This window comes from Canis lupus, chromosome 3, assembly GCF_003254725.2.
Source record: "Canis lupus dingo isolate Sandy chromosome 3, ASM325472v2, whole genome shotgun sequence".
Taxonomy (NCBI): Eukaryota; Metazoa; Chordata; class Mammalia; order Carnivora; family Canidae; genus Canis; species Canis lupus.
The window spans coordinates 32258731-32277027 of record NC_064245.1 but is presented as its reverse complement, the minus strand read 5'-3'; the positions used below and the strand labels follow the sequence as shown (position 1 = coordinate 32277027).

Sequence of the window (18297 nt, the reverse complement as noted above, 5' to 3'; positions counted from 1 at the left end):
GCTGTGTGAGGACACCACACCATCTGAAATCACAAAGAAAGAAATGCACCTTTGTCACTGTGTTCCTATCACCCAGTTATGCTCTGTTACCCAGGAAACCTGCACAATGTCCTGTACAGGGTCTGGCTGAGAAAAGGATAGCTGTTTCCCAGATAATCTATTGCTTCTAATATATAGGGATCAGTAATATTCTCAATAAAACATTTACTAAAATTTTTAAGTAAGGAAAATACAAAGACAAAAGATGGTCATGAACACTCTTCCTGCTGGCTGGTGCCTCATCAATATATTCTTGATAAACATAGCACAATGTCGGGCAGCCCCAGTGGTGCTGCAGTTTAGCGCTGCCTGCAGCCCGGGGTGTGATCCTGGAGACCCGGGATCGAGTCCCACATCAGGCTTCCTGTGTGGAGCCTGCTTTCCCCTCTGCCTATGTCTCTGCCTCTCTCTCTCTCTCTCTCTGTGTGTCTCTCTCATGAATAAATAAATTTTAAAAATCTTAAAAAAAAACATGGTACAATGTCCTCTGTGCTGGATTATGTTACTATTTTTGTAATCACATTTAATCTCAAAGTATGACATATTTGAACACTAGTCTACATGCTTTGCTATTTGTGTTGTATACATGTGGTTTAATGATGTCATGGCATACGAACTATATCCAATGGCCACTGCTTCCCAGATTTCACCCTAAAGAAAATTAAAGAAAGGCCATGGATTTAAAGTCCCTGAAAGCACAGAGCATACCAGGAGGCAGACAGGAACATACTGAGTATGCAGCATCCCAGTGACCGACATTTCCCTGATGTTCTAAATGTAAGAAACCTCCTGCCTTTTTTGTGGCAACGTCCTCCGGAAAAAAATATATATTATGATAGTAAACTCTGAGGCTATATGAGATGCTGCTTATACTCACCAACAATCTCACTGGGTTCCTTGTTATAAAGCTTTTTGTTCCAGAAAAGGAGTCTAAGGAGTGGGAAGGAGAATAGGAGAATGAAGCAAATCCCAACGAACATGTGTGCAGTAAATCCTGCGAAGTCCAGGCCCTGGAAATAGGAAAGGGGAAATTAAATGACAAATGGAATTCTCCTCTGTATAGGCATGGCTCCCACTTCAGGATCTTCCAAATGAGAGATCCAGGGAAAGCTGAGCACTAAGACCCAGCAGGGGCAGGCATGTCAGAGTAGTGGGTGTTAGCTAGAGGGCCACAGGGCCCAGCATAAAACCCACAAAAGAACAAGTACTCTTCTCTACAATTTTGAAAATGTTTAAGCTTTGTTTCTTTCATATCAATAAACCAAGTCCTACCTGAATAACAAGCAACCTTAGGAGAAAACAAAAACAGGTTATCACAGACAATCTCAACCTTAACTGGGTCTACTTTCACTACTGGATGGACACATTCTCCCAGGATGAAAAAAGACAGACGGAGGAAAAACATAAAACTATGTGGCAATATTTGCCTATTTCAAGGTAAGATGTGTCTTTTTAATATTTCATTTAAGTCCCTGCTATCGGGCAGCCCAGTGGCTCAGCGGTTTAGCACCACCTTTAGCCCAGGGCCTGATCCTGGAGACCCGGGACCAAGTCCCACGTCAGGCTCCCTGCATGGAGCTTGCTTCTCCCTCTGCCTGTGTCTCTGCCTCTCTCTGTGTGTGTCTCTCATGAATAAATAAATAAAATCTTTAAAAAAAAAATAAGTCCCTGCTATCAATGTGAAAGAACATCCTTGGTTGATGAGCACAGCCCTCTGCAGGGTGGCCAAAGGCCATTAGGAGTGAGGAGGCCCAGAATGTCCCTACTGGCCATAAGGTCCCAGGCAGGTGCTTCTCCCTCCCCTCATACTTCCTTTGCCCCTCTGCAGAACTATTTGTCATGGTCAGCTGCTGAGGACGTCTCTGCTTTGGGATAAAAATCCCCTACTAGCTTAATCTGTCAGGGATTAAGTCAACAGCATCATTGGCTGGTTTTGTCTGTCTTTTACTCTGTGCTTATACAGGTGATCCCTGAATGTAATTAATATTGTTTGAAGGAAGGTCCCCACAAAGCAGAGGTGCTTGTATCCTGAGTAATTCTGGGCCCTTTTTTTGCACATATTAACTATAATTTTTTATCCTGTTAGAAATGATGGGACAATTGAAAAAAAAAGTGATGGGTAGATTAAAGAAAGAAAAGGACTAAGGGGCTCCTGGGAGGGGCTCCACAACAAAACAACACAGCTTTGAGGGGAAGTATGTGGTTGCTAGTAGAGTTGTAATGGGTGGATTTATCAAGTGAGAACAATGCAGAGTGTGGGAAAATCCCAGCTGAAAATTTTAAGAAACAATATAGGCAGATGCAATGTATCATGGGATGTAAATATTTTCACTAAGTTTATTAGGCGCATGTGTCTGGGCCTCCCTGCCTTACCAGCCTCTGTACCTTCCTACACTTTCTCCTTAACGTCCTCAGTAACAAAACCACCCACTACTATACTTGCATCAATATAATGCTTAAATGCAGCCTTTTCTTGCAGGGTGCTGGTTCTATTTTGCCCCTTTCAGTCTTATTTTGTACTTTTTTGGCTTTTCTCCACTCAGATACTCTCTGCTTAATTTTTTCACAAAGCCCTCATTCAATAGTGGAAGTGGTCAAAATTTGATGCATGTAAAACTATGAAAACAGGATTCCCCAAAAATCAGATTAGAAAATCCATAGCTGCATAAACTACATATATCCAAGGGGAATCCAGCTGAGCAACTTCTGGTGCACCAATATCACCTTCTAGGGAAGATACCCTCAGACTAACTCTGGAACAAGTCAGAACAGTCAACTGAGTTATAGTAGGGCTTAGCTGAATCCACCGAATATTTTAGTAAATATCATGGTATAATCTGAAGATAGAATCAAGTCTGGAGACTCAATAAGGAGAAGACCCCCAGTGTTATATGAGTAGGTATGATAACAGGAGGGATCTGATGTGGGACATCCTGCATGTGAGGGATACTTCAAGTATGTGGAGGAGAAGTCATAAAATACATGCATCTGAAGGAAGCACAAACCTTCCATGTTCTGCAGAAATGTGGAAGTGGGTGATCCCAGTACATAGAAAACAGCAAGCCATAGAGGGCATAAGCTCCACTACAGAATGCTGACCCAAGAGGAAAGATGGTCAAAAAAGCAGAACCCCAAGACCCACAGAAATTGAAGAGCCATGTGGAAGCAGAAATCCCACAACGGAGACTAAGTGGAAGTGACCAGAAGGAAGACCAGGAAGCAGCAGAGAGTGATACCATCAAAGTTGTCAGCTGATTAAGTGGAAGAAAACCATGGTGAAGAGCAGCAAAAGAACACCCCAGCACGGATAGCACGTGGTAGGAAAACCAAGGGAACATGCCAGTGTACACATCTCTGGGGCACCATTGGAAAAGCCTTCCTCTGATCTGGGAGTTGTCATTCAGAAGTACAGGGACATGGCTCCCCTAAACAAATTTTTCAACTATTATTTAAAAAATAGTTAAGGGGTGCGTGGGTGGCTCAGTCAGTTAAATATCCAACTCTTAATTTCAGCTCAGGTCATGATCTCAAGGTCTTGATATGGAGCCTACTTAAGATTCTCTCTCTCCCTTGGCCCCTCACTACTCTAAAAAAACAACAACAACAACAACAAAAAGCAATAGCCCTGTTCACCACTGGTGAGTCTCCCTAAGACAGGCATAAAGGAGTAAATGTAACTAGCAAAGGAGGATTATATCCCCATCAGCCTGTTAGGAGATGAAGGGACAACACACTATTGGTCATGGAATCCTATAGTGTAGGAGGACCCTGGAAGTCTTCCCCACCTATGTGTTCAGTACTGGAAAACCTGCCAGTAGAGAACCATCCCAAGGAATCTGGGAGGAGTGAACAGGGTGTGGAAAAGATATGGTGGAAGAACTTTCCTCCTAACTTCCTGTATTATCTTCCTAATCCTCAGAGAATGTGGAAGAATTTCTTTACTGTTCCAAAGTCCAGTACTGATTTGTTTGTTTTTATTACTTCTCTAAACTACTTAACTTTCTTCATGAATATTTTAAAAATTAATTTCACAATTTTTATTTTATAATCTTTTTTCTTTCTAATTCATTTCCTGGATGAACAACAAAATAATGCAAAATAAATGTGCACAAAAATGTATGGTTGTGCTGTCATTGGTAATGAGGCTATATAAATTAATCTCTGCTGCAGACACTATCCCTGGAACTATTAATTCATTTGCATTCTCTATACAAATAAGTATTCTCTTATCTCTAAGCTACAATAAAATAAATTAAAACCACTCTTGATTATCCATCCATTAAAGGACATTCATTAGATACATTTTCTGTGAGATACATTTTAATCCCAAAATTCAAGGAAAATCATTAAGTGGAAGACAAGGAACTCCATCTTCAATAAATTAAGGAGAACCGTAAGGACCATGTTCCCAGAGGTTGTCACTTTGGCACAAAGCTGTGTGAAGAGCTTAGGCTGAGCCTCATGCAGAGTGAGTGCTCACCTTAAGGGCCCTCTGTGTATTTCTGCAAAAACTTCACCTTTGTCCCCTACTGCCATATTTAAATTCTGGATATGTACAACAGCATGTCAGCATATAATGGAGGAATATGGGAATAGTCTGATGGACTCCTCTTTTTCTTTAGCTGTCTATAGACTTGGTAGAGGCCCAGGACTTTTGGGTCACATTCCACTGCTTAGGTGAGAGCGGATTTAGGTGAGAGAGGATTCCAAGGGAGTCCTAAGGGAGGGCTTAAAATAATGCATGGTTAACTCGGTTTATGCCCAAGAAAGGCATCATCCTTGGGATTTTACATTTATACTAATGTGATCCTGGCCAGGGACAGCTACGCTGTTGCATTAATTCATTAATATGTTGTAACAAGAAGAAGAAAAAAGAAGAGATGAATAACAGAAACTGAAAGTTCTAAAAAAAGCCTAATGAAATACAGTAGTCATACTCTCACTTGGACTATTTCTATATCTATTCTACTACAAATTGTTTTCTATTTGAACTTTTAAGATTTTAGAGTTTATATTTATGTATGTAAGCCATTTTTTAGTTAATTTTTGGGTAAAGTGGGAAGCGTGGACTGATGTTCATTTTTCCTACATATGAATGTCCATTTGTTCTAGGACCATTTGTGAAAAAAATAATCCTTTCTTCACTAAATTGGCTTTCCACCTTTGTCAAAAGCATTTGTTCACCTATGTGGGGGTCTGTATCCAGACTCTCTACTTTTTACCTATTCACCTGCAGTGATGTCAATACCACACTGTCTTGGCTAGTGTGGCTTTTATAGGAAGTATTGGAAATAGGTAGCACTAGCTCTCCCATTTTGTTCTTCCCATTAAGAGTTATATTTTGAAAAAAAAATTTTTTTTAAAGAGTTATATTTTGGCCATTCTGAACGCTTTAATTTCCATATAAATTTTAGAATCAGTTTGCCAATTGCTATCAAAAACAACCACCCTTGGCTTTGGTTTTGACAAAGATTGCTCAAATCTGTGGATCAATCTGGGAAGAACTGATATATTAACCACATTGGGTCTTCTGATCCATGAACAAAATATCTCCATTTAATTAGATCTTCTTTAATTACTCTGCAATGTTTTGTAGTTTTTAGCATATAGGTCTTGCATATGTTTGGTCAGATTTACCCTTAAGTATTTTATATATTGATGCTAATTTCCAATTGTTTATTACTAGAATATAGAAAATCACTAATTTTTCTATATTGATATTGTATTGCACATTTGTCAAATTTACTTATTACTTCTAGAAGCTTTTTTGCAGATTCCTTCAGACTATCCACGTGGACAGTCATGTCATCTGCAAATAAAAACTTTTTAAGTCTTCGTTTCTGATATGGATGCCTTGTATTTCTTGCCTTATTGTATCAGCTAGAGCCTCCAGTAAAATATTACATCGAAGTGGTGAGAACAGACATTTTGGTCTTGTTTCTGATTTAAGGAAGAAAGCATTCAGTTTTCACATTCAAGTGTGACACTAGCTATAGTGTTTCCATAGATGCTCCTTATTAGGCGGATGAAGTTCTCTTATTTTTCTAGTTTATTGAGAGATTTTAATCACTAATGGATGTTTGATTTTACCAGTTATTTTTCTGCATCTATTGAGATGATCATATGAATTTTCTCATGTAGTTTGTTAGTAAATTGCATTGATTGGCTTTTTAAATATTACAAATTCTACTTGGTCATGATGTATTACTCATTTTATATATCATTAAACTAGATATGCTTATTATTAAATTTTTACTTTTAAAAATTAAAAATCTGTGTTCATAAGAAATATTTATTAATAGTTTTCTTATACTGGTTTTGTCTGGTTTAGGTAACAGGGCCTCATAGAATGAGCTGGAAAGTATATCTTCTTCAATTAGCTGTAAAGCTGTATGTAAAATTGGTATTATAGCATTATTTCTTCCATAAATATTTATAAAATTCACCAAATAAACCATCTTAGCTTTGCTTTCTACATACTTTCAGTCCTATCCTCCCCACTCAAGGAATCATCAGATTCCTATACTATACCCTGGAAACTCTCTCAAGGCAGTAAACTGGGGCAATTATAGGATTCACCTCATTTGTTTCCCAATTCTCAGAGATCAGTCTTTTTTTCCTGATATACATTATCTTCCTTACCACTGTCTGGTTTTGCTTTGTTTGGGGGGGGTCGGTTTGGGGGGGTGTTCTTTTGTTTTGTTTTGTTTTGTTTGGATTTTCATTAATTTTATTTTGGGATATCTCAAGCAAGGCAAGAGAGTAAATCCAGTCTCTGTTACTCTACTTTAGCCAGAGAAGAAGCTGTGTTATCTTTTTTTACCCATGTGTATCTACATACAAAGAGACTAGATGCACCAAACAAAGCATTAAGAGGATTTATCTCTGAATGGTGAGATTACAATAGTTTTTAAAATTTGTATGTGCAAATTATATTTTCTACAATAGATGTATCACTGTAAAATAAAAATAAAACAGTATTTTTCTCTAAAATTGTTCTCTCCAATGTGTATGATGCCTATCCTGGATGATAGGTGTCCCTAGAATAGATTGCTGGGCTCTGCCACCTTCTGATGTGCTGCAGGGTAACATGATAATGGGCATACTGTTCAGTTCATGAAGCAACACTGATAAGTGTTGCCAGCCAATTTCCTAGGGTAACTAGGGAGTATTAAAGTTTAGACAAAGCCACCTAAGTTATATCCTGAATCTCTGGAGTACCATGGGTCTACAAGATGGCTACCAACACCTCAGAGCCATGAACTCTCAAAGGCTTAAATATTTTTGTAGAAGACAGCACACACACACAAACACACTGACACACTTCACAGACACACACATAAACATATCATCTATAATAAATGTTACTAATTTGGAAGCATTTTTGCTAATACTTCACAGAAGAGATATTGAGAAAATTCAAATGACCAAAAATGACAATGAAAATTATATAATTTTAACTCTTTTAAGATACATAAAATACCATTTTAACTCTCTAATACTTGGCTTTTATTTTAGTGTATAAAGAAATAATATATTAATATTTATGAGAACTTTCAAAAAATTCCTAAAGACCTTCATTTTATGACTCTTTAAAAAAATCTTAAATTCTTCAGTAAATTCATCCACCACAGTTGAAAAATGCAAGGGGACAGATCATTTTATCCTTAATATTACTTGGAAGAAACCTCAGTTCCCATTAATATAAATATACTATGGCTAAGTAGATCACGTAATCCAATCATCAGACCACTTCACTCTACACTGGAGGATCAGTCACCTAACTTCCCCTCTCGAGATAACCAATAGCATTTAATATGAAGAAGTGATAGAGAAGAGCTTGGTTTCTAATAAAAGCTTCCACACTGGGTAGAATGTTAAATGGGCAAGTAAGCTGGGATCTATATTTGTTGAAAGCAATCCTGTTACACTGGTACATACCATCTTCCTCAACTCCTGGTTGGAAACAATAATGACATTTGGTGGGTCCCCTATGGCAGTGGCAGCTCCTCCGATATTTGTGAAGATCACTTCTGCAATTAGGACTTGTCTTGGATCAAGGTTGAGCACCTCACATAATCTGTCATAAATGGAGGAAAGTAAAAGTAGCCATGCTATTCAGTTGTGACAGGCCCATGTGCAATCTAAATATTTTGAAAGCACTTGTTTGTACAGAGGAGGCACATACACACCTGTAGGAAGTGCAATGCTGGGGGATGAACAAAAACAACAATGTTTACAGAGCTACAGTTGATCCTCAGAAGTGCATTTCTCTGAAAGTTAATTGACCACCCATGTAAACCATCAGTGTGAAAATGTACCTTCCGACAAACATTATATGGTCTCATTTATTTGGGGAATATAAAAAATAGTGAAAGGGAATAAAGGGGAAAGGAGAAAAAATGAGTGGGAAATATCAGAAAGGGAGACAGAACATGAGAGACTCCTAACTCTGGGAAACGAACTAGGGGTGGGGGAAGGGGAGGTGGGGGTGACTGGGTGAGGGGCACTGAGGTGGGCACTTGATGAGATGAGCACTGGGTGTTATTCTATTGTTGGCAAATTGAAAACCAATAAAAAATAAATTTATAAAAAAAAAAAGAAAATGTACCTTCCTCCCCCCCAGATCTGGAAGGAGCACACCTCCCTCTGTACAGGCCCTGGCACAAGTGAATGGATGCTGGGCACCAGACCCCTCTGAGTCAGGGGTGGGGCAGCATACAAAGCAGCACCACTCAGTAGCTCACACCAAGCCTACCAGCCTAATTCCTTACTCACCTTCCCTTTCTCAGATGCTGAGGCCCTAATGTGTCTCCTCACCCCTTCCTTCTAACTACTTACCCATGGACTTCTTCCTTAGGGAAGTAGCACACACTCTACGGCTGTGGTTCCCTACCTTGGCTGCACACTAGATTTATCTGGGAACCTGTGAAAATTCCTACTGCTCAGCCCATGACACACCAAGCCCTGGGAGTAGGCCTGGGCAGCAGCATTCTACAGCTCTTTAGGTGGATCCAGTGAGCACAAAGTTGAAAAAATTGCCTTAAAGAAGGTTTGGGAAACATATCATAGCCCACCACACCTGCTCATCCACAATGTCCATTTCCATATAGATACCAAGCCTTGGGTCTCTAAGGTGCTGCAGTCAGAGGTCCTTCCCACCATCTCCCATCTCCCACAGATATGATGCATAACCATCAGCATATCTGTGGGAGGATCAGCCTATAGAGCCATGTGGAAGCTGAAAATGGAACGGTATCCAGGGACCAGGGACAGGAATAAGTCCAAAAAGAGGATCAGACCCCAATCACCATCAGCAGCAGCAGCTCTCAGCTGGGGAAGCTCCCAGGATCTGCCTCCAGCAAGAAAATAAATAGGGTACACTAATCAATAATGCCAGAGCAAGCACAGAGATGGCATCCTATGTAAATGGGCCTAGCTGTTTAACTGTGAAGACTAACGCTACTCCAGACAAAGGCAAAAGAATGTTATTAAGCTCAAAAAGTCATGAAGAATATGGTAATATAAATAGTGAATCTAAGCACACTAACACTTGAATCTGAAAGATATAATTTTTAGACTAATAAATGGAATTGCTACTCTCACATAAAATTACAAAGTTAGTTCCTGGAACAGTGAGGATATAAACAAATCCCAGCAAGGCTGAGAAGATGACAGGAATATGGGTGCCCCCTGGAAGCCCACTCTCACTGGAGCTGTGGTTAGAGAGTGCACCAACACTCTGGGACCTGGCACATGCGGGTGATACTATGGTTTCCAAACCAGTGACAGCAACAGAGCTGCCTCAGTTGGAGGAGATGAGTGTGGCCTGCCTTATGCCCCCTGAGGTCTCCTCGAGGCAGTTTGGTGCCTTTCATCAGCAGTATGTGTTACTGTTCCCAGCACCCTTAAAACATGTTCATTCCAGCCTTCATTTGCTCTCAGAAGAACCTCACATACTAGGAGGTACTACATTCCCTTTGCAGGAAACCTGTGTCCAAGTGTCCCCTTACCCCAAACCCCTGCCTACATGCTGGAGTGATGAGGCAGCCAAGTTTGCAGAAGCTCGGGCAAGAGACCAACTCTGCACACTGCAGGCTGCACAAATGGGGCTGCACCCCCCCCCCACCACCCCACCACCCCCACCTGGGCTCCTCTGCCTCTGAGAGTCATCAGTCTTCAAATGCCAAAGTCATTATCTAGAATTAGTCCTGAGCCCTGGAGGTAGTCCCTTATTGATCACTTTGAACTTGCTATGTCTCCAGCCTCAAGTCCAGGAGGGTCTTTTATCCAACAGAATCCTCAAAACAGTAGCTTGGGTTAGGCACAACCCAGATCAATGTAGCTAAAGTGACTTGTCTAGGGCCTTTCATTATGTAGCTTGCTCCTCTGAACTCCCAGGGGGTATCTGTTTCCCTAGGATCAGCCGAGTACCAGGATATGATGGGTCCAAGCAGGGAAAAACCATGATATGCTGGAGAACCATCTTCAAGACAAAGAACATTAAGTATGGATAAAAGGAGGCACCTGTGTGACTCATTCAGCTGAGTGCCCAACTCTTGATTTTTTTAATTTTATTTATTTATTTATGAGAGACAGAGAAAGAGAAAGAGAGAGAGAGAGAGAGGCAGAGACACAGGCAGAGGGAGAAGCAGGCCCCACACAGGGAGCCCAACGTGGGACTCAATCCCGGGACTCCAGGATCATGTCCCTGGCCAAAGACAGCCACTAAACCACTGAGCCACCCAGGGATCCCTCAACTCTTGATTTTGGCTCAGGTAATGACTTCAGGGTTGTAAGACTGTCAGGCCAGATCCCACAACACTCCAAGGAGCCTGGTGAGAGCAAGATGGCTGCCCCACCTTCCCCAGTCCCTGGCTACATGCTCCTGCCCACATGGCAAGAGCTCCTACACTGTGCTCTGTTACACCTGTGATCAGCCTAATGGACAAGAACTCCCAGCAACTAATGCTCTGTCCCTCATCCTGGGACAGCAAAGCCTGAGTCTTCTGACTCCTACAGATATTTCTGTGGCCACCACTGCTGCTGTCATAGTTATACCCATAGCCAAAACCATAGCCATAGCCAAAAGCACTGAGCATCACGGTCCTGGGGGACATAGGCTAGACCAGGGCACACCAGCAAAGGGAAAGCAGGGGCTAGATTGAGAAGTCAGAGCACACCACCATGAGCCTGGATTAACGCCCAGGCAGGGCCACTCTGTATACCTTATGGTCACAGGAGTAAAAAGCAGCAATGTGGTCACATTGTCCAGGAAGGCAGACAGGACAGCAGCAATGAGACACAACATGATGATCATGGCCCACACTCTTCCTCGAGATAGTCGGTATGTCTAAAATATACACACACATAGAAAGAACAGGTCAGGATCAGTGGGGTTGTAGAATAAATGTGATTTTTCATAGGGAGTCTAAGAACTAGGAGTCCAAGAAAACACTCCATGGTGGATTGAAACTTCAGCCCATGGATTCCTACATTTGCTAAGATGAGGGAGTGATACCTTGTTCCTGGACATTCTGAATCCATGTTGGACTATACTCCTTCCCTCTGATTCTCCTCACAGTCCCCTGTGAGGGTTCATTGATTACAAAGTGATAGCACTGTATCCCTTTAACATTATCCAGTATTTTGCAACCTCCTTTTGATTAGACAGACTGGGCTGTGACCCTTAAGCCTGCAGATTGTTGGCAACTTAAGATTTTGGGACTTTCAGTATCAAGATATTGAGAGACGCGGGGGACGGAGCGGGTGCAGGCCCCTCTATCAGACACTGCGGCAATGGCCTTTACCCCGACCCTCCCTTCCCGTGCCCTCGCAATAAAAAAAATAAATAAAAATAAATAAATAAATAAATAAATAAATAAATAAATAAATAAATAAGTAAGATATTGAGGGAAGAGGCCAGATATTTGAAGGTACAAGATGATACACAAAGATGGCAAAAATCATAGCATGGTTCTCTTTCAGAGTTTGCAAAGACTTTGATGAGTAAATAATTTTTTAAAAGAACTTTCCAGTTCCAAAACAAAAAAAAATCAAGTACAACATCAGCTTCCACATTAGCACAGCATGGCAAGATCTCCTCTCACCAACCCTGAGTGATATAGCACCAGCGGAGTCTGGCAATTAGAACGTGCTGGTAGATTCTCTAGGATTCCAGTTATAAAAGTGAACATTTAGATGTTCAATGACTAGAAAGAAATCATTGAAATTATTTCACCAAAAGGCAAGTAATCAGAAGTTGAAATATTTAGATGCTCTAAAATGCAAAACAATATTTGATATGTAGCTTTCAACTTGCCAATTTAACCAATGTGACACAAACATTCAACTCAAATACTCCTTTCCTTGATTTCCTTCTTCAGTTTACTGAGAACATGAAAGTTGCTCAGAGCCATCTAATTCTGCACAGCAACTGTACCCTGTATTAACAGCTGTGATTTTGAAAAGGAGAATGGAACTTTAAAATATTTGCTTTATTTTTTAAAAAGATTTTTATTTATTCATGAGAGACACAGAGAGAGAAGCAGAGACACAGGCAGAGGGATAAACAGGCTCCATGCAAGGAGCCCAATGCGGGACTTGATTCCGGGACTCCAGGATGGCACCCCGGGCCGAAGGCAGGTGCTAAACCACTGACCCACCCAGGGATCCCAAAATATTTGCTTTAAATGGTAGTTTTATTAACTGAATACATCATGGCAAAAAAAATTAATTAATACATAAATATTAAATGCCACATCAAACCTACCTTTACAGCACAATAATCAAAAAATCCAGTTTCCGAAAATATAGCTACTAAGATCATCTGTAGGGAAAAACAGAAAAAGGAGTTAAGGAGACTCTTTTAGCAATGCGCCATCCTGAAAGGACATTGGAGTGATCAGTTGCAAATCTCAGCTCTGGCCTCTGCATGAAAGCTGTCACTTCATGAAGCTTCTTGCTCTCTTGCTGAGTGTAGTCCACTTACTAACTTCCTGAATGAAGCCTCTTATTAGCAGGTGTGCAGCTCTATATTTTTATCCAGGAATATATACCCTAGGTACACTATCATTCCACCTAATCTTCACAAGAACATCAGATATTATCATTACTCTTTTTTTTTTAAGATTTTATTTATTTGAGGGAGAGAGAGAGCAGGGGGAGAGCAGAGGGAGAGAGACCTGCAGACTTTGTGCTCAGTGTGGAGCCTGATGCAGGACACATGATCATGACCTGAGCCAAAACTAAGAGCCAGACCAACTAAGCCGCCCAAGCCCCCCTCATTACTCTCTATTATATAGCCCAGGACACCAGGGGGCAGAAAAGGAAGATGACTTGCTCACAGTCACAAAGCTAAAAGCAGCAGAGGAAATGAGCCGGAATGTGGCCTTCTGCACATACATGTCCACATAAACAACAATTAAACACTTTAAGGTTTTTAAACTGGGTTATATTTTGTTTCCTAAAATAGTTAAACAGATTTTCATCACCAATCTGATCAAAACACACAAATAAGAGCAGTTACATTGAAATGATTATTCTCTGGTTCTACCTGAACCCAGAACTTGTGCTTCTTTCTAGTGATAACATAGAGACAATAACAAAAAGTAATGTCCCATTTATTACATATCTAATCAACCAGACATTTCAACCAGCTTGAACTTTCTGGAAGATTCTTTATTCCATCTCTGAAGATGGTAATATACCAATGTATTAAACTTGGAGTGAGAAGATGCATGTGCAAGTACTAACTCTGCCGCTTAGAAGCAGTTAAATCTTGTCCAAACAAAATTATTTAATTTTCTGTACTTTAGCTTTCTTACCTCACCTCTAAAGTTTTGTTCCTTGTAAGGCTGTTATAAAAATTCAATTAAATTTTGTAAATTAAAGTACTTAGAAAAGAGTAGGCTCAATATAGTCTTTTAAATATACTATACAAAATGAAAATTTCCAAAAATCAGTTTAGGCTCAGTACAAATATCCACCTTGTCTATAGTAACCATCAATGTTCATCCTAACCCAAATGGCCACCTGTCTATAGAATGTGGTGCTTCACTCAACAATAAACACTTCACATGAACTGAATTGAATGAGTAGGTCCTGTGTTGTCTTCCATTGTGGAAGCTAGTCCACACATTTGCTGCCAAAACTATCCAGAAGAGACTGAGACTCAGGAATTGCGGTCAGTGGCCCCATGGGTGGCTGACTGCCATGAAATAAAGAGGCAAAGGGAGCAGCCTGGATATATAGACTATCTTTCCACCTCCAAATTTCTAGAATCCTAGAAGCTTGCTGAACTGACTTCAACTAGGAAAAAATTAAACCATTTGTTATGGGCTCAATTGTGCCACTTTCCCCCACAAATTCCTATGGTAAAATCCTAACCCCAGTACCTCAGAATAAGTTAAAGTGAAGCTCTAATCCAGTATGACTGGTATCCTTATAAGAAGAGATGAGCACACAGACACACACAGAGGGAAGACCATGTGAAGATACAGGGGAAAGATGATCATCCGCAAGTCCAGTAGAGAGGCCTCAGAAGGAATCAACCCTGCTGACACTTGGGTCTCAGAAATCCAGCCTCCAGAAGTGAGGAAATAAATTTCTTTTGTTAAATGTGGTACTTTATTATGGCAGCCCCAGCAAACTAATACACAACTCACCTAAAGTGTTTTTTGACCTATTTTATGAGACATCTTCCTTCTTCTTTCCAGATGCCCAGGCCCTAGTATATACTTTTCAGGACCAACGTGATTATGAACTTCTCTATAAAGCCTGAGTTCAGAGCACTGATCTATCTCTTTACACTCTAGAGGAGGCAGCTAGTTTGGATCATATTGAAGCTTATAGCAGCATGGCCTTCTGTTATGACTACCAGGGGGGATAAAATGTTACCAAGGAAAATGAGGAAATATAGTAACCTGCTTTACACAGAGTAGGATTTTTTTACCAGAAAGGGAAAATCCTCCTTTAGGCTACTTAGCTGTTGTGGGGTCTGTTCAAGAACATGTGCAGCATTCCCATTGCTGTCCAGGCGCTTATCAGATTTCACTTATTCTAGTTAAATCAGTTTACAACACACGAACTATTACTCAGGGACAATTTCTTCCTTTTTCCATGTAATTACAGTGTTTTTCCAATCACCAAAACTACTTGGTTCACTTATTTAGAATATTCCATTTTATATTTTAAGAGAAGTAACTCAAAAACTTTGCTAAATTTTCTAAATGGCAATATTATTCAACTATCAGAAAGGCCTGTGACTGCAATTCTCCACCACTAACCAGAGCACTAATTATTCTATTCCTCCACAGGAAAAATTGTCTAGACCTGCACTAATACTTCTTAATCAAGCCCTAATTGTCAAGCAGTACAATTTTTTTAATATAATAAAAGATTATCCACAGTAGCAGCAAAAGAGAAGGTGCTGGGTTACACAAGCTTGGAACTGTGTCCCACTGGGAGGATTGTAATTACCATGCCAAATAGTAGGGCCAACGTCTCAAAATCAATCCACTCCACCACATGGGTCAGGCTGGGTCTCTACAATCAAAGCACAAATTTCCAATTAATCTTGGGCATCATCCTCCTGGTGATAAGCTGTAAAAAATGTGCTGCTCTTTAGGGCAACCCCACTCATTGGGCCAGAGTCAAAAATCATACCATCCCCTTGCCTTTGAAATTAGAATATATCACTGATGAAAATCACTTGTGACCCAAGGCATAATAATGTCAAGTCTATGCATTTGATAATAAGAAAAGCAAATTTCTTAAATCTTGTCCCTGGCAACTCCATGAAGAACTCTAGCCTGAATTATAGGATTGACCCCTGAGGTTATTGAGGTCCCTAGATGCCTTCCTTGGTGTTGGGGCATGAGGCCAAGATGGCTATAACTAAAGGACACACTTGTCCTACTCACCAGTTGTCTATCAACTCTTACTTCATCTTCTAACAATTCTGCAGAGTAGAGAAGGCTGGGGTCATGGGGAACTGGGAACATGGAGTGTGAGAGTCTGGTTGTTGGGAGAGGACTCACAACCTGGACTATGGGTGGCCCAGGGAGATACCCACAGTCCAGGCTGTATGCCACATTAAAATTTTATAAAAATAAAATAACTACTATTATACTGCTCCTTAAAGTTAATTAAAATAAAAATAATAGTGGTTTATGTATAAGTTTTAGGACTCTGGGACATTTTACCCTAGAGTTAGTATTGTTTATATAAGATCTAACTAAGAAAAATAAAATAAATAACTGAGCATGGCTCCACATAGTTTTTTAAGCCAGTTATTATTCTTTGGTTGACTGACTGGTCTGTAGTAGCACCTAGCAAAACACTCCTGTGAATTCCATAAAGTTGTTTCCAAATGCAGTTCTGTATGCTCCCACCTTGTTCAGTTCCAGCACTGCTCCTCAAACAATGGCAGGCCTCCATCTCCAGTGAGTGCTTGGCCTCTCCTGCCTTCCTACATTCACGCCTATACTCCTGCCAGACAAGCCATGCACAGACACTGATGGGGTGCCATCCATCCCAAACATGCATCTCTAGGGACCTCCTGGTATCTGCAAGACAAAACCCTAACCTCATCATTTCCTACCTCTGCTCCATGCAGGATGGCCCCCTCTAGATCCCAAGGGTTGACAGTACCCAGAGTCAACTCTAACACCACTCAGCTATATAGCCCTAGCCAATGAATGACTATGATGACCTTTTCCTCAGCTAAAATAGGGAATAAAAAAAGTGTGTATGATAAAGTCAAATGAAAAATACTCATCAATGGTGATAAAGTTTTTAGTTCATGCTTCTAGTAGGGTTCCTGAGGGATAAATGTGGAAATAGTATATAAAGGAATGAAAATCACCAGTAATGCCTAATTCCTGGACTGTCTTTGAATCTCACACTCTATCGAGTGTTAAGCCATTGACTCAAAACATTACAACTTACATCTCCAATCACAGCCAGCGCTGCTAATGCTGCAAGGGAACCCAACATGGCTGCCAGTGTTCTGTGAACAATCTGGAAAGGAACACAGGAAATTATTTTATCTCAGTCCATAGAGGTTTAAAATGCACAAAATCCTATCTTGCTATTAGTATCTGTTAATGTCGCCCATTCTATACTATATCTATAAGAAAATAAATAAATCATGGGTCTTTTTCTTTCAGAGTCTAGACACCCCAGAGACACATACAGCACCAGTCTGCCTTCTAAAGAAAGCTGATTTCATTTCCTGAATTATTAGATGACCCAGAAGTAGAAGCAGAAGGCTAAAGTATGTTCTAAAAGGAAGGCTGCAGTAAATTGTCATTAATTATTTACCATATAATCCCTAGGCAATTAGACCATTAGTTCCACAACATAAATCAATTCTGACCAATTAACTGAGACTGTTATTAAACCAGAAGTATATAGTCAAATGCTTAATCTAATTGAGACTTCAGTATTTTCATTGAATCATGAAAGTATTTTTTCTATTTAATTATAATTCAAATGGGCATGGAATTTCTGAAACAAAATATGAAGAAAGGCAGGGATGTAGAGAAACTGGAACCGTCAAACATTGCTAGTAGGAGTGTAAAATGGTGCAGCCATCATGGAAAAGTTTGGCAGTTTCTTAAAAAGTTAAATAATAAATTACCATATGACCAGAAATTCCACTCCTAGAAATTTACTCAAGAGAAATGAAAACATATGTCCTATTAAATTAATTAAATAAGGCCATTAAATATTAAATTAAATGTGCCTCTAACACCTTTTCATCCTACAAAAGCAAACCAAAATCTAGGCCTGTAATAAATGCCTCAAGATTAAGAAATCAAAATCTAAAGACAACTCATCATAAACAGTCAACTAGGCTTCCTGAATAAGGCAAACCCTTAAGCTATAGCTAATCAAATCATTTCCTTACTATGCTTCCTCCACCTTTTCTCTGAAAAAGTCTTTCCTATAGCTACTGTTGGTAGAGCACTCCCTAAGTAATTCCAGTTTGGCACTGGCCAATTCAAACTAATTTTTGCTCAAATAAACTCTTAAAAATTTACTATGCCTTGATGTATCTTTTAACAATTCACACAAAAGCATAAATGTTCATAGCAACATTATTCAAAAGAGGCAAAAACTGGAAACATTCCAAATGTCTATCCATGGTAAGTGGATAATAAAAAGTAGTATAAGTTACAACATAGAACTACTGATACATGCTATGCTATGAATGAACCCAAAATACATTATGCAAAGTGAAAGAAGTCAAAC

At 39.9% G+C, this 18297-nt stretch overlaps 1 protein-coding gene across 1 annotated transcript in view; it reads right to left on the bottom strand.

The window, feature by feature from the left end:
- Positions 1-18297, bottom strand: part of OCA2 (OCA2 melanosomal transmembrane protein) — a 452602-nt gene that overhangs the window by 296085 nt on the left and 138220 nt on the right. Inside the window, exons 10-15 of the mRNA XM_025437625.3 lie at positions 16990-17061; positions 15520-15585; positions 12812-12868; positions 11268-11392; positions 7981-8119; positions 917-1049 (exon numbers count right to left, since the gene is read on the bottom strand). Coding sequence (XP_025293410.1) covers positions 917-1049; positions 7981-8119; positions 11268-11392; positions 12812-12868; positions 15520-15585; positions 16990-17061 — 592 coding nt within the window. The remainder of the gene's footprint in view (positions 1-916; positions 1050-7980; positions 8120-11267; positions 11393-12811; positions 12869-15519; positions 15586-16989; positions 17062-18297) is intronic.